General features: G+C 33.9%; 1 protein-coding gene across 2 annotated transcripts in view; it reads left to right on the forward strand.

Annotated features, from left to right (window-relative positions):
- Uba6 (ubiquitin like modifier activating enzyme 6) overlaps window positions 1-24,706 on the forward strand; it is a 64,492-nt gene that overhangs the window by 17,284 nt on the left and 22,502 nt on the right. For both annotated transcript variants that reach the window (XM_070012248.1, XM_070012249.1), the window contains exons 9-23: window positions 674-797; window positions 4,364-4,467; window positions 5,662-5,724; window positions 7,341-7,417; window positions 8,002-8,068; window positions 10,173-10,316; window positions 11,605-11,672; window positions 13,104-13,182; window positions 14,705-14,785; window positions 16,588-16,665; window positions 18,249-18,430; window positions 19,606-19,711; window positions 21,149-21,238; window positions 21,346-21,426; window positions 22,530-22,658. In XM_070012248.1, coding sequence (XP_069868349.1) covers window positions 674-797; window positions 4,364-4,467; window positions 5,662-5,724; window positions 7,341-7,417; window positions 8,002-8,068; window positions 10,173-10,316; window positions 11,605-11,672; window positions 13,104-13,182; window positions 14,705-14,785; window positions 16,588-16,665; window positions 18,249-18,430; window positions 19,606-19,711; window positions 21,149-21,238; window positions 21,346-21,426; window positions 22,530-22,658 — 1,473 coding nt within the window. The remainder of the gene's footprint in view (window positions 1-673; window positions 798-4,363; window positions 4,468-5,661; window positions 5,725-7,340; window positions 7,418-8,001; window positions 8,069-10,172; window positions 10,317-11,604; window positions 11,673-13,103; window positions 13,183-14,704; window positions 14,786-16,587; window positions 16,666-18,248; window positions 18,431-19,605; window positions 19,712-21,148; window positions 21,239-21,345; window positions 21,427-22,529; window positions 22,659-24,706) is intronic.

The raw sequence follows: 24,706 nt of genomic DNA on the forward strand, positions 1-24,706 counted from the left end.
ACTATTCTTATGCCTTTTTAAGAAAAATTCAGTGAAAGGACATTTTGCATATCTTTCTGCATACTGCATTTTTTTAGGTATATTATTGCTCAGTCAACATTTTATCTTCTGTTGGTTTTTGTTTTGTCACTAAGATTGACACAGTGTTTGGATAAACTCAGCAATTAAATGGATTCATGTATTTTATGGAATTTCTCTTATGTAATATTGTAAGAAATAAGCTAATAAACCCTGGAATATTTCTTTAATTGTTGGACAAGCTGTATACTGATAGAGTCCCCTCTTTAATCCCTCCTTCATATATTTCTTTGATTTTCAAATTTAGGCTCTTTTTTACAGATTTTTTTTCCTAACATGACTGTAAAACATATTCAATAACTTGAAATTTATTTTAAAAGTCACAAGAATCTCTGAATCTATGAAATATTTGAATCTTCTTTGTGGATTCCATGAAAATCTCTTACTAAACAGGAGATTATATCTCAACATTCAATTTAAAAAGTAATAATTTGATGATTATTTTTTGATAGTTTTAAGAAGGCTTGCTTTTACTAATGAAAGAAAAGAATGGCTTGGAATATTGGTTTGAAAATTTTGTAATGTTTTTGTGTGTGTGACAGAATTTGTACCAATAGAATGCATGAACTTGATTTTTTAATACATTTATTTTTAGGCTGATCCTGGCATTGTCACTTGTCTTGAAAATCATCCTCACAAACTTGAGACAGGACAGTTTGTAACATTTCGAGAAATTAATGGAATGACAGGTTTAAATGGATCGATACAACAAATAACTGGTAACTTTCTGTGGTTTATTTAAATATAGTTATACAGCACATTTATAATTCAGACACTATTTTGTGTTAAAAAAAAAAACTACACAAATTCAGCAAACCTCATCCACAGCTCTTGGCCTCAAAACATTCAGTTGTAGTCAGGATGCATTAAAAAGTGATGTTATTAATAAAGTACGGGCATTCTTAGAATTCCATATCCAGCAAGCACACTTACCTAGTTTTAGGAACTCAGTACTGAGGTCAGGGTGTTTGAATTCAAATCAGCAGTTGCATTGCTTAGGAAGGCGTTAAAGAGATTTTTCTGTTCAAAGACAAACAAAGTCTCATATTCAAGACAGAACTCATATACTAAGGTAGAGCTGGCATGAGAATCAAAATTACAAGAGTCTGGGGCTGGGAAGGTGGCTCAGTGGTAGAGTGCTTGCCTTGCATGCCTGAGGCCCTGGGTTCGATTCCTCAGCACCACATAAGCAAAAAGAAAAAAAGCCGGAAGTGGCGCCATGGCTGAAGTGGTAGAGCGCTAGCCTTGAGCTGGAGAGCTGAGGGACAGCGCCCAGGCCCAGAGTTCAGGCCCCACGACTGGACCAAAAAAAAAAAAATTACAAGAGTCTTAGGACATTTTAGAAGAAACATTGTTAGATAAGCAACTGTATCCGCTCAGGCAACTTCAGAACAAGAAAACAAGTAGGCTTTGGAGAAAAGATAATGACTCAGGCTAATTGAGGAAGGTGTCAATGAAGTATTCAAGTGGAGATAACTAGATGTTTGTTGGATTTGTGGTCTTGTTCAGCAGCTTGAATACAAAGGATGGGTTGTTGTGAGCATACAGGAACTTGAAGGAGTTTCTCTCCTCACCCCACCCCCATCAAACAAATATGGAAGGAAAGGGTAGGTACCAAGGCAGAAGTTTAAGCAAAATGCTCAATTTAAAAAGTGGAAAGATACCAAGCATCATAGAGGACCCACTTGACGTTGGACTAATGAATTTATAACACAGTTTGCATTTCCTGTAGCCATTTTTAAAAGACTTTAAGACAGTATTAGACAACTATATAGCTTATTTTAACTACATGGCATATTTACACCTGTTTAGGAAAGAGTAATTCAGTTTTATCCTTAGGGCCTTTGTAAGATCTCATTTTGTAAGATCTAATTTTTTGGTAGGGCATACTAGAATTAATGCATGGTAGGCAAGCAAGAACTTTCTACCACTAAGCCATGACCTCAGCCTTCTTTTTACTCTTAAATTGTTGAAAATTATTTTTAAAAGCTACAAAAAATGGATCCTTTTTACAAATTCTGTAGAAAACTTTGGATCCATATTTTAGCAACTTTTATAACAATGATCTAATTGTATTAACTACATCTTTTAAATACAAGTTCAGTTCATAATAGTAAAGGAGTTATATCTTAAAATTGACAAAACTTGCCAGGTACCAATAGCTCACACCTGTAATTTTAGCTGTTGAGATCTGAGGATCAAAGTTCAGAGCCAGCCCAGGCAGGATATTCCAAGAGACACTTCAGTCTCTAATTAACTGCAAAAAAAACACCTGAAGAGGATCTGTAGTTCAAGTGTCTAACCTTAAACAAAAAACACAAGAACAGCAACAAAAAAAGCTAAAGGATACCACCTAGAAACTGAGTTCAAGCCCCAGTATTAGCATTTAAAAAAAAAAAAAATGAACTTGTCATTGAGATTACCATTTACTTACTTGGAAGTTCATGTAGTGATGGATTATAGTAATAGATTCTTGTAGCTGCCTATATGAGGGACCTACTGAATATCAAAGAATGAAGATTTTAGAAACTTACATTTTTTGCTAAAAAATGTTTTTCAGAATAAGGAGTTTTTAAATAGAGCTTCTGAGCTGGGCACTAGTGGTTCACACCTGTGATCATAGCTGCTCAGGAAGCTGACACCCAAGGGTCACAATTCAAAGCTGACCAAAGCAGGAAAGTGCAGAAGACCCTTACCTCTACAGTAACCTGAGAAAGGCCAGGCTGGAGGTATGACTCCAGTAGTAGAGTGCCAGCTGAGCAAGCAAAACTAAGGCCCTTTGTGTAAAGCCCACTATCCACAAAAAATATGTAATAATAACAATAATAATATAATAGAACAGTTTATAAATTCTATTTTTAAGTTTTTTAGTACTTGTTTAAGATCATTTGCTATTATGTTTCAGAAACAAGAAAGGTAAGTGCTTAGCATTTAAGACCTACCCACTTACCACCGTTCACAGGTATCTTGCTGGTTTTAGTTTATTGTATACCCCTCCAAGGTTTCCTTGGTTTTTATGCAGTAAATAGCATATCATAAGTACTACTTCCCTTTACCTTTTCATTAAGTAAATACGTTGGTCATTTTTTTCACATCAGTGATCACAAAGCAACATTTTTTACAGCTGTGTATTTCATTATATAAATGAAAATGTTACTAGGACATGTTTTATTTGCATTTTTATTCTTTCAGTGAGATTATCCTGTTTTAGGGCTATGTGTTTTTAATGTGTGCCATCTGTGTTTTGCTATTGTCTCATTAATTGTTAGTAAATAGAGCATATATTTTTAAGAGTTTCTTGAGTGGCAAATACTCTTAATTTTGTCATTTTGCTTTTGCTTTATTTTTTTTCTTCCAATTTTCTTCCTTAGTTTTATGTAATAAACTTGTCAGTCATTTTTATCTTTTGAATATTTTAAGAGTCTCCTCAGGTATTAAAGGAATTGTTTTTTCATGTTTTTACATTAAATTTGGGGCATATCATTTTGATATTTAAAACTCATCCACTTGGAATATTTTCCCAGGTGATTTTTTTTTTCCACAAGACACATTGAATGATCTTAAACTTTTTCTCAGTTTATTAAGGCACCATTTTTATTTGCTGCTTTTATTGTGTTTCTTATTTGTCTTTGTTGGTGGGTTTTTTGTTGTTACTTGTTTTTGTTTTTTGCCAGTCCTGGGGCTTGAACTTGGGGCCTAAGGGCTATCCCTGTGCTCCTTTTGCTCAAGGCTAGCACTCCACCATTGAGCCACAGTGCCACTTCCAGCTTTTTTATGATTAATTGGAGATAAGAGTTTTATAGACTTCCCTGCCCAGGCTAGCTTCAAACCGTGATCCTCAGATCTCAGCTAGGTCCTGAGCAGCTACGATTACAGGCACAAACCACAGGCACCCAGCTGTATTTTTGAATTCTTTATTCCTTTTATCTATTTAAGAGTTAGTATCATAACTATATTAGTTATGTATAAGTAGAATCAGCATATTATTTTGGCTTTAATTTTAATAAGTACTATTTTAACTTTTTTAATTTTTAGTAAGTAGTACTTCTCTTTTTAATTTTAATTTGTAGTAGCTACTACTTCCCTTTTTTTCTCTTGAGTTTTCTTGCCTATTTTAAGTCCTAAAACTCACATTGGAAAATATCCTTATCATAACATTCCATACCTTTCAAAATATCAACACTAAAATCTTTTAATTTTGTAAATTAGAATAGCTTTATGGCAGTAACTCTTTAAATTTAAATACCTTTGTATCTCTGTATAATGATTTTATTTTTTTTTCTAGTGGTATCACCATTTTCTTTTAGTATTGGTGATACAACACAACTGGAACCATATTTACATGGAGGGATAGCTGTACAAGTTAAGACTCCCAAAACATTTTGCTTTGTAAGTACTGCTTAAGAAATATTTAGTGGTTATATAACTATAATCTCTTATATAACTTTGTAATAAACAATTAAAAAATTAAAAAGAAAAAATATTTAGTGGGGAAATAACCTAATGAAAAAGGATTCAACAATTTACATAAAGGCTAAACAGCTTTTGTTCTTTTAAATTTATACACACTACTAGGAAAATGGAATTAAATAAACTGATTCTTAGGAAAGTACAATTTATCAGTAGGGGGAGACAGCTCATTGGCTGATGCTTGCCTCCCTTTATGTAAAAGCCCTTTTTCAATCCCCACTACTATGAAACAGAACACAGAATATCACATGCATATAATTGAGATTTGAGTATATTTCAAAAGGAATATAACTTCCTAAATTTTGTCATACTTACTATTTACTTCCTAAAATAAGAAATTCCTTTTCAAAAGATTTATCAAGGTTTATCTTGCTTATTTAATTGTTTTAAGCCTCAGGGATATTTTCTTCATGTATGTTAGTTAATCCGGATTTTGGATTTTAAATTTCAGAAGCCTATGTGTTTAAAATGTAAAATAATTTCACATAAACTCCTCCTGCAAGGGGAGAAAAGGTTGCTGAATAGAGAGTAGAGACTACTTATGTCCTGGGACTAAGGAACCCTTAGGCCACTTCTCAGTGTAACCTATATAACAGGTTTTTGGTTCAGAGTTGTTGTTAGAGGTTTATTTTTCCTCCAGAATGGTTGGGACTGTTATCCTTTCCAAACCAGTAGAATAGCATATCAGATCTGTTCTTGTATCCTTTCTCTTGCTTGTTCCCAGTTTTTACTTAGATTGTTTATTCTACTAGTATTTCAGATTGAGTATGTATTTTTCAGGTTTTTCTTGGTTTTTGCCTTTGTGTTCTTTTGTGTACACACTCACAGAAGATTTTAACAATGAATATCTGTTCAAGGTTTACTTGATCCTAGAAATAAATGAAGTATAAACTTGTTTTCACATGTTCTTATCAAAACTAATTGACTGTGTAGAACAGTTGTTTTTTAGTGATACATTTTATCACTGAAACAAAATTCAATTAAAACAAGTTAAGACCAGCCTTGTTTATTTTAAACATTTGTGAAACATCAATTGCTTTAACTGTACTGACACAAAACAGCATATTTGTCAAGTAATCATTAGTTGCAAAGTAATAATTTTTTTCCTATTAGGAACGATTGGAGAGACAGATAAAACATCCCAACTGTCTTATTGCGGATTTTAGCAAGCCTGAGGTAAATAATTTTACACATTTGAGAAAGGCAGCAGAATGGGGTGGGAGTTGGAGATTTATGGATTAAAATGAAGTAAACACACACACATACATACACCTGTTGCAGTTAGGTATTCTTTTTTGGGGGGGATGGGGGAGTCTGGTCGTGGGGCCTGAACTCTGGGCCCGGGCGCTGTCCCTCAGCTTTTCAGCTCATTAGCGCTCTACCACTTGAGCCCCATTACCACTTCCGGCTTTTTTTGTTTTGCTTATGAGGTGCTGAGGAATAAAGTTGTATTCATCTACCTAAAATTGAGGGATTAAAAACAAGAATTTGTGTCTTGAAAAAAAATGTTAACCCTAGCCTGGTGCCAGGGACTCATACCTGTAATCCTAGCTGCCTCAGGAGGAGGTTTGCAATTCAGAGCAGACCAGGCAGCAGAAAGGCAAATGAGACCCTTGTCTCCAATTAGCCACCAAAAAGCCAGAAGTAGACCTATGATGAAGTAGTAGAGTGCGAGCCTTGAGAAAAAATGCTCAGGGGATAGTAAACTCTAAACACCTACTGGAAAAAAAACGTTAAAACTAATAGAACAATATTTTATAATGACTTGCTAAGTTTCTTAATTAAAGAATATTTTAAGCCGGGAGCCGGTTGCTTACAGCTATAATCCTAGCTACTCAGGAAGCTGAAATCTTAGGATCATAGTTCAGAGCCATCCCAGGCTGGAAAGTTCGTGAGACTCTTATCTCCAATTAAGCACTAAAAAAACCAGAAGTGGCACTGTGGCTCAAGTGGTAGACCGCTAGCCTTGAGCTGAAGAGCTCAGGGACAGCACCCAGGTCCAGAGTTCAAGACCCACAATGGACCCAAAAAAAAAAAAGAACTCTGGTTTACTAAAAGTTTTTCTTAAGGGAAGTTTTTACTTATAGATATTACAAAAGGAAACAAATAAATATACTGTATTGTGTATTTTTAACTATATATATATATATATATATACTATATTGTGTATCATTTTTAACAGTAACTATGAAAAGAAAGAAATGCAGTCTCATTAAAAAGAATAATCACATGTAAACATTGTGTGACTATTGTTTAATTGATACTGCTCTTCATTTCATTTGAATAACCTAGTAGACCCTAGTGGTACCACTTAAAGAGTTGGGACTTTGGAATAGCTCTTTAAAATACATGCATAGCCCGGCACTGGAGGCTTACGCCTGTAATCCTAGCTACTCAGGAGGCTGAGATCTGAGGATCACGGTTCAAAGCCAGCCCAGGCAGAAAAGTCCGTGAAACTCTTATCTCCAATAAACCACCAGAATACCGGAAGTGGTGCTGTAGCTTAAGTGGTAGAGCACTAGCCTTGAGCTGAAGAGCTGAGGGACAGCACTCAGGCCCAGAGTTCAAGGCCCACAACCAACAAAAACAAAAAACAAAAAATACATGCATAACTTTGAAGTAAAGTGATATTTAGTAATAACCATATAGCACTCACTTGTTTATTGTCAGTGTTTATAGATAGTGTTAATAGTTTTAATAGATAATGTTTGAAAAAATCATTTAGTACAAAGCCTGTCATACAATAGTAAGCACTCAATAAATACTGGCAAATCCTTAATGTTCTTAAACAGGCATCCTTGCAGATTCACACTGCTATGCTTGCTTTGGACCAGTTTCAGGAGAACTACAATCGCAAGCCAAGTATTGGGTAATGCTTTTTGTTTCAAAATAACTCTTTTCATTGAAAAATGTTGCAGAAATTGCAGATTTAAAATTGGGGAAATAAACTTTCAACACTTAGAATTGGAATACTAGTAAATATGCAGAATCATAAACTTTCATTGAGACTTTCTAGTTTTTATAGTTTTTTTATTTATTTTGATTTATAGTTTTGGGGAAAGAGAAGAGGTAAATTTATAAGAATGAAATCATAGTAAATGGGAATTTTCTTATTTTGAACCCCTTAAAAGCTACAGCTCCGTTAAAAAAAAAATCCTGGGAATTACTAGAATATTTGTAATTTATTTCTTTCCTGTCAAATACTATTATATAATGGTTCTTATCTTATGTATTTAAAACTAAATTTTATTTATATACTGTCCTTTGGTATAACATTATACTTTTGAAGTAATGTATTTATATAACAGTTAACCTTTAAGTCAATGAAAGAAGCACTTGGTGCTATCCATTGGCAAAATTCTGTAATCTTTTATATATATCTTACATTTTAGTTTTTATTGTGACATTGTTTGTGACACAAATGTATTTGAGGTAGTTTCCTTTGAATTGTAGATGTCAGCAAGATTCTGGAGAACTGTTAAAACTAGCAACATCTATAAGTGAAACCTTGGATGAGAAGGTAAATACTCAGTTGTAGTTGTATTAAGTATTGATTTGTAAAAGAAATATTCTATTTCCTATCCTTTAAATCCTATCTTTGCCACAGTTGATTCTGTAAAGCTAAGTGTTTTCACTTTGTTATGCTGTAGTTTATCTATAAAATGGAATAAGCCTATTGTAAACATTAAAGGATTTGGCTTTGTACTTACAATACTTTATAAGATAGGTAATAGTTACTATTTGCCACTACTACTATTAGTATTGTTTTCTTTATTCTCGTATTACTTACTTGATTTTTTTTCTTAGTTTTATTTGAAAATGTGAAAATCAGAGGGGTGACAATTATATAAATCAGATAAAAAGAGTATATTTCCTTTTGGATAATGTCACTCCTTTCCTTACTCTTTCCCAATTTTTCCCTCCTATCCCACCCACAGTTTGTATAGTTCATTTTCAACATAGTGTCCGGTGAATACCACTGCTGCATTTTTTACCCATTGTCCTTCCATTTCTGTGCCTCCTCTTACACTTCCAAAGACATATGGACAAACAAGACAAAAATTTTTTGGTCTTATTTGATTTACTTGATTTTTTTGTTGTGATTTATTTAGTTGTGGGTTTTTTTTTTTAGTTATATTAAAAGTTATGAAACACATTTCACCAAGTCTAGAAATACACAAATATGCATACAATAATTGGATTCAATTGTCTAGGTCAGAATTGATAAGGCTTGATCCAGAACAGCCCTACAAAGTATAATAAATCTCTTGAGTACCGTGTACAAAATAAAGCAAAATGAAGTATCATTTACTTGATTTTTAAATATCATATTTTTGTACATGTCACCTAAAAAATATTTCCTGCATTTTACAATGCCAATATCAGGTAAGATTCATATTTGCAGCTGTCATCATATATTATTGATTGAAGTCTTTATATACTTAATGTTAATTTTGTATATGTGTGTTTTATAGACTACATGTTTTACAAATCTTGTCTTAAATTTATCTTACCATTTTCCTGTGGTTTGTGTCCATTTTGTCTTAAATTTTTTTTAATTTATTTTGAATCCTAGGGCTTTGTGCAGGTTAAGTGAACACCCACCAGTGAGCTATATCACTAGCCCCTAATGTGTTTTTATTTTTTACCCAAGGCCGCAAAGCTTTTCTCATATTGTTTTTTAGAAATGTTATGATTTCGTAGTTTTTGTAAGTACATTTTTATATGTAGATGAGAGCCTTGATTTATGCAATGTATAGATTAAATGTAAACTGCTCTGTTTCCTTTGTTGCTTTTATGTGTGCTGGTACTGGAACATGAACTCAGAGCTGGACACTGCCCTTTAGACACTGCTCAGCCTTGCACTGTACCACTTGAGCTACATCTCCACTTCTGGCATTTTGGTGCTTAATCAAAGATAAGACAGACTTTTCTTGCTTGGGCAGGCTTCAAAACTCAATCCTCACATCTTAGCCTCCTGAGGGTAGCTAAGATTACAACCTTAAGCCACTAGTTCTCAGCTCTTGTATTTATATATGCAAATAAAGTACTTAAACCATTGACCATATTCCTCTTTATTCACACTCTGAGATCCCCCCTTGTCCCCTTGTCCTCCCCAACAGAGTCTGTTTTATTTTCCTGTAGTGTGTGTGTGTGTGTGTGTGTGTGTGTGTGTGTGTGTGTGTGTGTGTGTGTGTGTGTGTGTGTGTGTGTGTGTGTGTGTGTGTGTGTGTGTGTGTGTGTGTGTGTGTGTGAATGGTACTTACATTCATTTATTGAGGATCAACTACTTGGTGTAGTTTTCATTAACATTTGTTTTAATCATTTTTGTTATTTGTAAATATGACTGACTGGCATCACAGCAATGCATTAACGAACACTATGAATCATAGATGTTTGCATTCTAAATGATGTCCTAGGCTACTGTGTATACTCAGAAAGCAAAAATTGGGCAGGCAATGATAAAGGGAATTGTTCTTTAAGCTAATAAGGGAATGTCTTTTTACAATGCGATTGAGAAGTTTTTAGGACTATTTAATATTTATCTAATAGGAAAATCAGTGTTTAAAATGAGTATGTAGTAAATCTGTTAAAATTATTATCTCCTATGGTTTATGTTTCAGACGGAAGTAAATGCTAACATTGTGCATTGGCTCTCTTGGACGGCTCAAGGATTTTTACCCCCACTTGCTGCAGCAGTAGGTGGTGTTACCAGCCAAGAAGTATTAAAATCTGTGACAGGAAAGTTTTCTCCTTTGTGCCAGTGGGTTAGTTCTATATTTTACCATTTCTTTATATTTTTATATATCAAAAATATATTACATACTACAATATTCAACAGTATATGTAAAAGTCAATAGTAAAATGTTTGATTTGTGAGAGAATGTAACAGGTACCTTAATTCTGTAATTGAAATTCCAAAATCTAATTATGTATCTGAAACCAGCAATGTCATATGTTGGGAAATGACCCAAAGTTACCTTTTCAGGTTCATTTCCTCTATGTAGAGGTAATGCACAGCACATGAATTTTTGTTCCATTTAGTTATTTGTTCTCCATTACTGTTACCTTAGAATTCTTGAACTGGTACTGGTGCTAGAGTGTGAACTCGGGAACCTTTCTTCACTCTTGCTTGGCTTTTTTGCTCCAGGCTGGCAGTATACCTCTTGAGCCACACCTCTACTTCCAATGTAGAACCTTTTAATATGAATCTTTAATCTCCTACCTGGGGATGGAGTTCTAAAGGTAGAAAATATGAATTGTACAGGTTTGAAAAAAGTACAGGATCAAAACATCACAAAGTGGCGGGGGGAACCCCTTCATTTCTGTTACCAGAATGTATCGAAGTGGGTATATTCTTCAGGCCTTTTCTGTTTTGAAACAGTTACTTTGAATGTAATATTCATCATTTTTATAATATGAAAGTACCTACATGATGCTACTTGGTTGAATTACTTATTTTTAAATGGAGAATAAAAGTTGTCAGGTTAATTACAACAGTTATCATAGGTCAATTATAGGAATATAAATTGTGTGTTATAAATTTACCACCATTGTCAACTTCCAATTTAACCATGCAAGTTACTTAAAATGAGAATAAAAGGTTCTTTATTTTTTTCATTGAATAAATAATTGTCATGTTTTAAAGAACTTTGAATTTAAGAATGTTGAAATTATGGGTTCCTATAGCGTATGTAGTTACTAATTATATATACTATATCCAAGAACATACTAAGTAGTTTCTACTGAAAAACTAACTTGACTGTTATATATAGGTGAAGTTGAATGGGTCTTCCAAAATTTTGATGTAGTTTTGAAAATTATATTTGGAACTTCCTGTTTAAGGTTAGGAAATACCTTCCTTATGATAAGTAACATACACGTTAACAGTTCATTCAAGTTTTATTATTGTTTTAGTGAAAGAATATTCAAAAATATATTTTATTTTACCTTATACAAACTTGATATTATTTTTACTGAGTAACAATAGAAATTTTTTATAGTGGTTTAAATTTTATATATAGTAAACGGTGTTTTTAATCTTCTCCTTTTAAGTTATATCTTGAAGCAGCAGATATTGTTGAATCCCTAGGCAAACCTGATCGTGAAGAATTTCTCCCACGGTAATACTGAAATATTGCTCTTTTTATCACTTTATAAGGTTTATAAGGGGCAGATATTAAAATTTTTTGTCTAAACATTCATTTATTTTAGATTTCCTTTTTCCCTATTTTGTAGTTATCTCCTTACAGGTTGCATGTTATAATAATGTTTACTACTTTATAATACTGAATATAAAGTTTTAAATCATATGTCTTAAATATGGTTAGTATTCAAAATGTCATAATGATAGTACATGAAGAAAAGTGCTATCTGAGATCTTTATATTGCTCATTCTTGCTTTTTTGAGCAATAAATCTCTTCATATCAGATAAAAATGCATAGATTTCATTCTTCCTAAACACAGATAACCCAGATTTCTGGGTTAATTAATTTTAGTGAATTAATAAATTTTATTGAATTAAAGCCTATCCCGCTAAGAGCTTTCTAAAAGTCACTATCTTAGAAAACAATTTTTTTCTAGATAGATTAGTCTCTTAGCTGAAGTTTTACTTTCTGAGATTTCATTTACTTACAAAAATGGAAAATTTCAGAAATACAGAATTTATAAATTTTAAGTTACCTGAAATTCTGAATAGCTTCATGAAATTTCACACTGTCTTTCTTGGGACATGAATCCCTTGACTATTGTATGTATGCTTTTTACCTCTTAATCACTTATAGACCCTGCCTCTTATCATATCAAATATCACAATTGCTTCTGTTCAAGTATCTCATGTTTAATAATAATACAAAAATAATAATGATTTTGACCATTCTGATATTCCAAAAAGAAGAAAGTCAAGTTCTATCTTTAAATGAAAGGTTACAGTTTCCAACCTAAGGAAGGAAACATACTAAGATTATGGTAAGAACAAATCAAGCTGGGCACCCATCTGTAGTCCCAGCTTGGTGGGAGTCTGAAGTGGGAAGATTTCTTTAACTCAGAAGTTCAAGAGCATCCCAAAGAAACACAGAAGGATTTTAAAAACAGAGCTAAAATTAATAAAAGGAAAAAACCCTGAATATTTGGTTTATGAAATGAGGAAGAAGTAAAAAGAAATTCATGCTAGTTTTTCTGTTATACTTCAAAGCCTGCAAGAGTTAAAGCCACAGTGTCCAATAAGTACTTAGTTAAGATGAACATTAAAATTTTATGTATATGTATGTTGAGGATAAAATTTTTAGTTTACATCAGAATTAAGATCACCTGAGGTTTCAGGTATCTACAAAGGGATCTTGACCATGTTCCCTGTGGGTAAATGGGGCCTACTGTAAACTTAAGTCATCATCATTTGTCATTGTAACATCATACATCAAATGGAAAAAGGGAAAAGTAATTTCTTGAGGGTCTTATTTTTCTCTCAATTGAGGGAATAAAGTATATTTCCATTACAGTAATGAAACTGATGTTAATTTTGCCTTACTGTTTTTCTGGTACGTGTTTTCTCCAGAGGAGATAGGTATGATGCCTTGCGAGCCTGCATTGGAGATACTTTGTGTCAGAAACTACAAAAATTGAATATCTTTTTAGTAAGTGTGACTACTGATGGTAATGAGTACATTCAAACTGCTGCTGTAAAATATTATGCTAATTACTGAAGTAAATAAACCATTTAGCCTGCAAAACTGAGAATGTTTGCTATCTGTTCCTTCACATAAGAAACTGGCCAAATCATGGTCTAAAGAATTTATACCAGGAACCAGTGGCTCATGCCTCTAATCTCATGCCTATAAACTCAGGATGCTGAGATAAGAGGATTGTGGTTCAAAGCCAGCCCAAGCAGGAAAGTCCATGAAACTTATCTCAATTTAGTAACCAAAAAGCCAGAAGTGGAGCTGTGGCTTAAGTGGTAAAGTGCTGTCCTTGAGCAAAAAAGCTTAGGAAACACCCAGGTCCTGATTCAAGCCCAGGACCAACCAAGCACCAAAAAGAAAAAAAAAGAATACATTTTAAGTTAGAGTATGAGTACAAATGTTTGAACATTAAATGAGTTTCTAGAAGGATATTTTCCTCTATAGATAAAGAAACACAGATATAGTCTGTCCTAATATGTTAGAACATGGCTGGAAAACTTTCTTTTAGTATTGTTGTTGTTAATTAATAGCCATGAAACTACAGCTGGTGTTTACTAGCAATTTTTTTAAATAATGTTTTGAAGGTCAGAAGTTATTGCTGAACTTCTACATGCATATTGAATCTACTCTTACCAACTTTTGATTATGTTTTTATTCCAAACAGGAATTGTCTTAAGATAGTTCTGTATATTAGAAATGTGTAAAATTACTCGTTTTATTTCTATTTTATATATTTATTTATTTAGTGTCAGTCCTATAGGTTGAACTCAGGAACTAGACTCTGTTCCTGAGCTTCTTTTGCTCCAAGATAGCACTCTGCCACTTACTTGACCCACAGTTCAACTTCTGACTTTTCTGGTGGTTAATTGGAGATAAGAGTCTTCACAGGGGTGCTGGGAATGTGGCTCAGTGTTAGAGTGCTTCCCTTGCATGCATGAGGCCCTGGGTTTTGATTTCTCAGCACCACTTAAGCAGAAAAGCCTGGAAGTGGCCACTGTGGCTCAATTTGTAGAGCGCTAGCCTTGAGCTGAAGCACTGAGGGACAGCACCCAGGCCCAGAATTCAGGCCCCACAACCAGCCCCCCCCCCCAAAAAAAAAAAATTAAAAAAATACAAGTCTCACAGGATTTCCTGCCTGGGTTAGCTTCAAGCAACAATCCTCATGTCTCAGACTCCTGACTAGCTACGATTACAAGCATGCACCACTGCTTTATTTTTATCTTTCATAAAAGATTAGCTCACTGTTTGACTTTTGTTTCAAATCTTTAAATATCGTCTATTTATAGGAATTAGAAATATTATAGTTTTCTTGTGTAGTTTCTTTAGTTAGAGACATGTATAAGAGTAAACTTTTAAAATATGTACTTGTTTTGTAACTTAACATTTGAAGAAAGTTAGAATGAAATTGTTCTCTTTAAAGTATGCATTCTAGTTTTATGAAATCTCATATTTAAATCAATTATTTTCTCCCCTCTAGGTAGGCTGTGGAGCCATCGGCTGTGAAATGTTAAAAAATTTTGCTTTACTTGGTGTTGGTACCAGCAAAGAAAAAGGAATGGTAAGACAGAAATTTTGGAGAGCTATATATATTCCTGTTGTTGGCCCTTTTTAAATTGTATTCGGATATAGAGCATTAGGACTGAAAGCATGGTGCTAAGAGTATAAATTTATTCTTTGATAGACAAAGAGTCCATTGCAGATTAAGATTCCATTGCTCCTTGATCTTAGTTTGTCTCAATGTGTTGCTGGGCTCTTTAGCTGAGGATCAGTAAGGTGCTGGCTTATCTTTCTGAGGTGGCAGACACTTGCCCCACAGAATGAAGCAAGATTTTTGACTGCACCCTGAAAGAATAGGAAGCCAAATAAAGTTTTCCCAGTGAGTACTCAAAAAAGTATTTCCAGAGAGTTAGTGCTCACCTTTTCTATCTTTTTGCTTCAGGCACAAAATGCTTGACAGTTCTCTCTTAGTATTAGTTCTGCCTACTGCACTAAGGAGACAGCTAAATGTTGGAATTTTACAATCAAGTAAGAGGAATAATGTATGACCAAACCTGATATTAAAATGCTCCATAATTGGGACTAAAAGACTTCAGTTGCAACTTTGCTATTCTGGGCCATTTGTGTCTGAATTTTAGTTTCTGCAGTTTGTCTTACTAGTAAATTTGGATTCTCTGTTGGTAATGTGCTGATTTTTCTCTAGTGTTAAGAGACTTAACAGGGTCTGTTGGGATTTATAAAAAGTTAAAAAGCCCTGATATCTAACTTGTTAGTACCTTAAGGAAAACTAACTCAATGAGTGAAAAGTTTATCAGAGTGCACTGTGTCATTTCCTTGTATTTTTGTTAGTCTTTTGTTTATGATTGAATAAATGAAAAATAAAATTCTGACAGCCAAAGCATCAGTCTTAGTAGCTGTTTGCACTTGGCTTAGCTTCGGCCATTAAAATAAACCTTCCAAAATTCTATGACGGCAGTGGGCAAACCTTTGCTCCTGGAATTCCAGCTCATCATACGTGAGCCAACTTTTTGTTTTACAAGCCTCTTTAAAACCATCTGTGTATTTCATATGTGTGTATAGGTATGTGTTAGCATCTTTTTTTTTTTTTTTGTCGGTTGTGGGGCTTGAACTCTGGGCTGGGGTGCTGTCCCTGCACTCCTCAGCTCAAGGCAAGTGCTCTTCTGCTTGAGCCACAGCACCACTTCCGGTTTTCTAGTGCTTTATTGGAGATAAGAGCCTCAGGGACTTTCCTGTCTGGGATAGCTTTGAACTGTGATCCTCAGATCTCAGCCTCCTGAATAGCTAGGATTACAGGCGTGAGACACTGGTGCCCAGCTTGTGTTAGCATCTTTAGGATGATTTTCAACCTGCTTTTATAAAGTTCATGTGATAAAAATAATTTTCACATAGTGAAGACTAAAGTAAAAAGATTATTTTTAAATGAAGTTGTCTAAAGCATCATGAATATATGTGAACAAATGATATTAATCTGTTACATTCTATTGTAGTTATAATTCAGGTTCAATTTCTATAAGTTATATTTGGGTAAATAGAAGTCTGTAGACCTTCTTGAAAGGGTTAACTTACACATACTTCAGGCTTGCAGACCAGATAGATACCTGTCACAACTGTTCAGCTCTACCATTCACACATGAAAACAGACATACACAATATACAATTACCCTGTAGGAGCACCTTGACCTACATACCCTGCCTTAGCCAGATTTTATTTCAAATTGCTAACCATTTTGTAATTTTGACTTTCTATGACCTGAACAGTAACTTAAACTATTCTGTGGTGATTGTTTTAGTCATACTGAGAAACACAAAATAAATTACCTGTTGTTTTCCTCTTGGCATTAGGTTACAATTACAGATCCTGACTTGATAGAAAAATCCAACTTAAATAGACAATTCCTATTTCGTCCTCATCACATACAGGTATGTGGCTACTATTTAAATATTTAAAATTACCTGTTACATTATACAAAAAGTAGTTTTCTTTTTATAAATGGAAAGTAAGGATTGAATAAGTATATGTTCTTTATTACAAGCTCTTCAATTATTAAATAATCGGGAGACCAAAAGGGAAAAGTTTAAAAATTGTTTTATCATTAACTTTACATTAATATTTGAAACAAACAGTATTTGTTATTTTTGATCATCAAAGTATATCTCAAAACTTGATTTCCGTAAGTAAGTATATTGAAACATTTCTGATACTCATATTACAAATTTGGAGCTATACTTTTGGTGTCCTTGTTACAAAAACTGTCAAGTTTAACAATTTCAAACCTTTTTGTATATTTAATCTACTTTAACTTTTCAACATAGTTTTATTAAAAAGTAAAAACTTGTTTTCAGATATTTCAGGAAAGAGAAGCAATTTCAGTCAAGCATTCAATATTAGAAATTTTTCCTTTTATTGTTTAGTAACTCATTGGGAGTAAACTAAGTTAAATGAAGTTTAAGAATGTTATATCACATAAAGTAACCAAAGCAGTGAATATAGCTAATGTAATTGTCTAACTTATCCAAATATTAGGAGCAGAGTACCAAGGTCTCTTCAAAACTCAAATGTATCACAGTATTCATTAGCTTAGACTTTTATCTATAAAACAATCAAAAAGACCTACTTATTATTTTACTGAGATGCAATAAAGTTTATAATTTGTTTCTGCACTATTAATACTAGAAGTGAAATATGTCAGCTTAACAGTGTGAGAAGAGAAAGAAATGCTATTAAAATTAGTTATATGAATTCAGAGTGGTCAAGAGAAATTTAGCGTCAATAGCAGTACGCAAAAATGAACTTTGATAATACTTGAAATGACTCCAAAGATTTAATGATTATACAACCTTTAGAAAAAAGAACGAACTATGTTTCTATAGGTATTCTTTCTTATACAACTGAAGTAGAAGAACAATTTCTGAAGATATTGTAAGAATTCTGGGGCTGGGGGCTGGGAAGGTGGCTCAGTGGTAGAGTGTTTGCTTTGCATGCTCAAGGCCCTGGGTTCGATTCCTCAGCCCCATATAAGCAAAAAAGAAAAAAGCTGGAAGTGGCGCTGTGGCTCAAGTGGTAGAGTGCTAGCCTTGAGTTGAAGAGCTGAGGGACAGCGCCTAGGCCCAGGGTTCAGGCCCCACGTCCGGACCAAAAAAAAAAAAGAATTCTGGGGCTGGGAAGGTGCTCAGTGGTTAGAGCGCTTGCCCCATGACCAGACCCAAAAAAAAAAAAAAAAAGAATTCTGAAGCACTAAGCTATGAAATAGATTGTTTTTATGTTTTTATTTTTATTCATAATAGATAAATGATTTGGACTTACGTTCATTATTAGATACAGCTACAGTAATCAGATCCAGACTACAATGATTATGATTTCAACAAAAAAATAAAAATTAGCCTCATTTTTCTTTCACTCATGTTTATATATTCCAAGTAATAAGGATGTGTGAGTTCAATCATATTTCATCTTTTTTTGTTTAACATTTTTTTCCTTCTGTTTGTATTTGTTATTTATTTAGAAACCTAAAAGCTATACTGCTGCTGATGCAACTATGAAAATAAATCCTCAATTAAAGATAGATGCACACCTGAACAAAGTATGTCCGGCCACTGAGATCATTTACAATGATGAGTTTTATACTAAACAAGATATAATTATTACAGCATTAGATAATGTGGAAGCCAGGAGATATGTAGACAGGTATGTTTTTGAAATTTAGGTTTATAAAGTATCTTTCACTTTCACTTTTACTTTTTATTTTTCATGCCAACTAATTGAAATATTACCAAATTTTCTATGTTCCAGTAGTAGTACTCCTCAAACCCATAGATGATTTCAAAACATTAAAAAATAGTTATGAGCCTAAATGGTTTTCATTGTTCACCACTCTACCTTAAAATGTACCCAATATTCCCTGGTTCCTCTAGAGCCAGCTACATTTACCTTATTTGGGTTCTTAAAAGGCTTTCACATTTTACCTCAGGGACTCTCAAGTACTCATCAGAAAGGGGTATTTCTTGTTTTCCAGAATTCCTGACTCCAGTCTACCTACCTGCTCTCAGTTTAGGTTTTTCACTTATTTAAGACCTGCAAATTTTCTTTGCATAATTTTTCCTTAATAGCATTTATTTTTACTGACATGTATATTTATTTAATGTTTGTTTACTCACTAAACCATTCATCAAAAATTATTTTTTCATCACTATCTTCAATGCCAAACATAGCACTTTATGTTCCATAAATATTTGTGAAAAATGGATGAATGAATGAATGAATATAAATGTGTACATCTTGCATAGTCTTTTTAACATCATTATATGACTTACTAATGCTAGGATGCTAGAAGTAATATATTAACAAGAAGTTTTACCAGTTGAGAAATTTCTATGAAAAGATTCTAATCTTAAGTAGGATAGGAAAGAGGAAAAAAAATACAAAATTTAGAGGAATTATAGTTACAAAATTTAGGTAATGTCCGTATTAAAGAATAAGGTTAATAGTGTGTGGGATGAAGATAATGTTGAGATATAATAAAAGGGTAGTGATTAGTCAGAAAATAACCAAAAATTAAATAGAAATTAGAAGAAAGGTTAACATGCTTAAAAATTAACCTAGAAATAAAAGTTTGGCCCAGGATTCAGTACTAGTAGTAAAAAGAAGAGATAAAAATGACTAAGTTGAGAAACAAAATTTGTGTGCATGGAAAATTTTATCTGGAAAGTGGAAATATTTCATAGTTAATGCTTCTGTTACCTAAAAATAGTATAATCAAGAGATTATCAATATGTAAAATGGTAAGTAGAGAGTGGTGGTTTTCCCTTTCTTACTTGATATGGCTCACTTCTGTGTTTTGTACCCATTATGTTTTCAAACAGCCGTTGTGTAGCAAATCTAAGGCCTCTCTTAGATTCTGGAACAATGGGAACCAAGGGACACACTGAAATTATTGTACCTCACTTGACTGAATCTTACAATAGTCATGTAAGTGGATCAGTATTTTGAAGGTACTCTCTATCTTCTTTATATTTCATCATTTTGTCTTTATTAGTGAGTCAACAAATTTGACTTAATTTTCTTAATCTTTGTTTTCTTAATTATGTCCATATATGTGTACATGTGCATTTTTTAGCAATATTAAGGGCCTCATCCATCACTTGAACTATATCCCATTCCTCTGCTTTTGTTATTTTTCAAAAGGCTCTAACTTTTGCCTGGCCCAGCCTTGGACAACAGTCTTCCTATTTATACTTCCCACATAGCTAAGCTGAAATCTGTGTACCACACCACCAAGCATTTTTATTGTTAGAGAGCAGATCTCGTACACCTTTGCTTACTTTCTTCAAACCATGGTCTTCCTGATCTTTGCCTCCAGAGTAGCTAGAATTAATAAGCAAGAGCCAACACACACCATTTTATATTTTTAAAATATAACTGAACATAATGTTTAGAAATCATAAAAATGTTAGGTCCTAGTTTTTTTACTGTTTCTCAGTGCTTGATTAGCTTTGTAAAAAATCAGTGTTTAAGGTACCTATATTGAAACAAACCTTTAGCTTGAGAATAAAACTATCAACAGACATAAAATTATATTTATCTGCTGATAATTTTGTTATGTTAAATATTAGTTGGAATGTAAAGAATAAAGAAGTCAGGTCTCATCAACGTTCAGTACTTATTTTTCTTAGGAATTCCCATCCCGAGCATGCATTGTCACAACTACCTGTGAAACTTGTACAAACCCTAGTGGATTTCCAAAAATCTCACTAGACAATCAGATTCTTTATAGGTAGAATCAAGTTATGTATTTTACATAGCTGATATGAATAAGCTTTTAAAATTCCATAAGTGATATTAAGATACTGTCTTAAGTTAAAACCACTGGTCTAAGTTGTAGCTTTTAAAATTTATAAAGTCAACTCAAGTAAAATAATTGAAAGCATCAATATCTTTTTATTTGATACATATGTTTTATTAGGTCAATTTTTATAAAGTCATTTGTTTCTCAGGTTTACTTATGAAGTAAGTTTGTATGTGTCATGACAATACAAAATGGCAAGTTCTTAAGGCGATTACTTTGATGGGGGGAATCACAATGGCACATTTTACTTGAAGATTTTCAAAGTAATGAATGTTTTAAAAAATCCAAAATTTCTCGTTCTCTCATCTACTACATCATTGCTAAGATCTTTCCTGTTATTTTACTTAAACCAAAAATTAATGTGTTGTATGCCACATGACTTCACAGATAAAATTTTTTGTATTTGTAATTATTTTGCAATCTAGTTAACAAATAGGTGTCAAAAGAATTAACTTTGAGAATATATAAAAATAGATATTTTTAAATCTTATTTTTATAAAACTCTAATTAAAACTTTGACATTGCTTTTAATAAATGCCTGTCATCGTATCTTATAATAGCGAGATCCCCCTGAAGAGGAAATACCATTTTGTACTCTAAAATCCTTTCCAGCTGCTATTGAACATACTATTCAGTGGGCAAGAGATAAGGTAAAAATTCTTCTCAAGAAATTTGTTTTCTTTAATTAGAAAGAAGAGGTTTTTTTCTAACTTTTAAATACTTTCATCTGTAACATTTTTTCTTTTCTTCCTTTTAGTTTGAAAGTTCCTTTTCCCATAAGCCTTCCTTGTTTAACAAATTTTGGCAAACCTATCAATCTGCAGAAGAAGTCTTGAAGGTAAAAATAAATGTGTATTAATACAGATGTTACAATTTATATCAGTATAATTGAACATAATCAGTATAATTGAACATATTTTCAAGTTGGTGCTAGTTGATACAAATTCAAATGAAAATGTCATTAGTAGACATAATGAGGGAAACTTCAGAGATATTTTCTTGTATTCTTATTCCTCTACTATTAAAAAGGCTAACTTTTTAGCAGTGAGTGTTACCTGTAGAACTCCATATATTAAATTAAGTACATATGTGGTCCTAATAACTTAAGGGAAAAACATGAGGATAACAACTGGGCACCAGTGGCTCTAGGCTATAATTGTAGCTATAATTGTAACTACCTAGTACCCTGAGATCTAAGGATCACAATTTAGAGCTAACCCAGACAGAAAACCCCAAGAGTATCTTCAATTAATCTGCAAAAAATGCCAGACTGGCTGTGTGGCTCAAATAGCTGAGCACCAGCCATGAATGAAAAGCCAAGAGCATGAGCAACCAAGTTCCCCCAGTACTGGGACAAAAGGAGAGAGAAGAGAAACACATTAAGTTTGAGCCAGGTGCCAGTGGCTCGACCTATAATCCTAGCTGATATCTGAGGATCGCGGTTCAAAACCAGAGACTCCTTTTTTTTGGGGGGGTCCGGTCGTGGGGCCTGAACTCTGGGCGTGGGCGCTGTCCCTCAGCTCTTCAGCTCAAGGCTAGCACTCTACCACTTGAGCCACAGCGCCACTTCCGGCTTTTTTTCTTTTTGCTTATGTGGTGCTGGGGAATCGAACCTAGGGTCTCAGGCATGCAAGGCAAGCGCTCTACCACTGAGCCACCTTCCCAGCCCCCAAAGCCAGAGACTCTTATCTCTGATAAACCCCTCAGAAAACCAGAAGTGGAGCTGTGGCTCAAGTGGTAGAGGATTAACTTTGAGCTGAAGAGCTGAGGGACAGCGTTCAGGCCCAGAGTTCAAGCCCCCTGACTGACCAAAAAAAAAAAAGTTTAAAAGAGGAAAAAAAATAATAAAAACATGAAACACAGATGCTGCCCTTTGGCTTTTGGATCGTGTGTGCAAAATTAGTATTTTAATTTTTGTTTTATTTTTCTTCCCTATTTTAGAAGATACAAAATGGGCAGAGTTTAGAAGGTTGTTTTCAGGTTATTAAGTTACTTAACAGAAGACCTAGAAATTGGTTCCAGTGTGTGGAATTAGCAAGATTAAAGTTTGAAAAATATTTTAATCATAAGGTAAGTATGCATTATCAGTCATTAAGAAAATATCTTACCCAGGTCCATTCCGTTATTACTAACTTTCATTGATATGAGATGTTTACTCTTACTCGGTCAGGCTTTTGAGAAATAAGTAGTAACAAGTGAGAACAGGAAGAACATGCAACTAATTTCTATTTGAATGTTGTTTTAAATATTTAAACCATTTATTAGATTGCTAGTTTTATTATCTTTCGTATGCAAAATTGGGATTTACATATCTTTTCTTACTATGGAATAAGGAGTATATATGTATCTTTTCTCACTTTGGAATAAGGAATGTATTCTGTCTTTAGTTTAAAGAGAGATCATTCTTTAGTGCTAAATTCAGGTGGTTCTACCTGTAATCCTAGCTACTCACGAGGCTGATGATCTGAGAATCACAGAAAAATCCATGAGTCTCTTATCTTCAATTAACAGCAGACATGCCAGAAATAGAGGTGTGGTTCAAGCCCTGAATGGAAAAAGCCAAGGGAGAACAAGAAACCTTGAATTCAAGCCCCACTACCCCTGCTCTCCTTTCCCTTTCCTGTCTCCCCTCATTTATATTTGACATTTTATAAACTTACTTCCTTATCCAAGGTTTCTACTATGATTGTCAGCATTTCAGAAACTTAATAGAATTGTTTTTAGATCATTATATTCTGTAGAGCTTTTTTTTGTTTTGTTTTGTTTTTGTTTTTTTTTGGGTCCGGTCGTGGGGCCTGAACTCTGGGCATGGGCGCTATCCCTCAGCTCTTCAGCTCAAAGCTAGCGTTCTACCACTTGAGTCACAGCGCCCCTTCTGGCTTTTTTCTTTTTTTGCTTATGTCATGCTGAGGAATCAAACCCAGGGCCTCAAGCATGCAAGGCAGGCGCTCTACCACTGAGCCACCTTCCCAGCCCTGTAGAGCTTTTTTTGTTTTGGGTTTTGTTTTATGTTTGGTGATACTGGGAGTTAAATCCAGAGCATCCTCACCTTTTGAGGAAGTGAGCTACATACTTGATAGACAGCATTCCAACATCTCTACACTTAAACCATACCTTCAAAACCATATTCTGGTTTTGAAGTAGTTTTCCCTAACTTTATCCCAGGTGGACTGAAACTCAAAATCTTGCTGCCTCTCCTTCCCTAGTAACTGAAATTCCACGCATATAGCATCACACCTGATACTGTTTTCCAATTTTTTATTATTGAAAACTTTCAACTATAGAAATGTAGAAAAATAGTAAAGGAGTCCTGTATAATAAACATTAACCTAAACTTAATCATCATCAACTTACAGTTTTGCTTTATCTATGCCCAATTTTTACCCTTCCAAGATAATTTTAAAACAAATCTCAAAAATGTAATTTTAAAATACAAAATATTGTGTGTGTTTTTCATTGCTTCCTTGTTTCTGGATTCTTTAAAAAGCTAAATGATCACATAAAAGGTACTATTTATATAAAAAAGATTGAAGCAAGAGAAGGCAAGGTAGAACAAGCCTGTAATCCCAGTACTTGTGGGGCTGAGGCAGAAACATTGAAAAAAAAAAAATCTAGCCGGGCGCCAGTGGCTCACGCCTGTAATCCTAGCTACTCAGAAGGCTGAGATCTGAGGATCACCGTCAGAGCCAGCCCCAGCAGAAGAGTCTATGAGACTCTTATCTCCAATAAAACCACTACAGAAGTGGAAGTGGTGCTGTGGCTCAAGCGGTAGAGCATTCACCTTGAGCTGAAAAGCTGAGGGATAGCACCCAAGCCCAAAGTTCAAGCCCCATGACCGACAAAAAAAAAAAAAATCTGATAGTTCCTTTCTCAACACATAGTTGGGCACAGTTGTACATTCTTGTTATCCCAAGCTATGTGATAGAAGCAGAAATGGGGAGGATCAGAAAATTACGCAAAACTGTGTCTTCATCAAGGGAAGCTGAAGATGGTAATATGTCCCAGTGATCCCAGCAAGGATGGCAAACCTGCAGTAGGTGGAATAAGGCTCAGGCACATAGCCCAGAAAGAAGTGAGACCCTACTCCAAAAGTAACTGGCTAAAAACGGGGCTGGGAA

Source organism: Dipodomys merriami, unplaced genomic scaffold, assembly GCF_024711535.1.
Source record: "Dipodomys merriami isolate MVZ:Mamm:240054 unplaced genomic scaffold, mDipMer1.0.p SCAF_9, whole genome shotgun sequence".
Taxonomy (NCBI): domain Eukaryota; kingdom Metazoa; phylum Chordata; class Mammalia; order Rodentia; family Heteromyidae; genus Dipodomys; species Dipodomys merriami.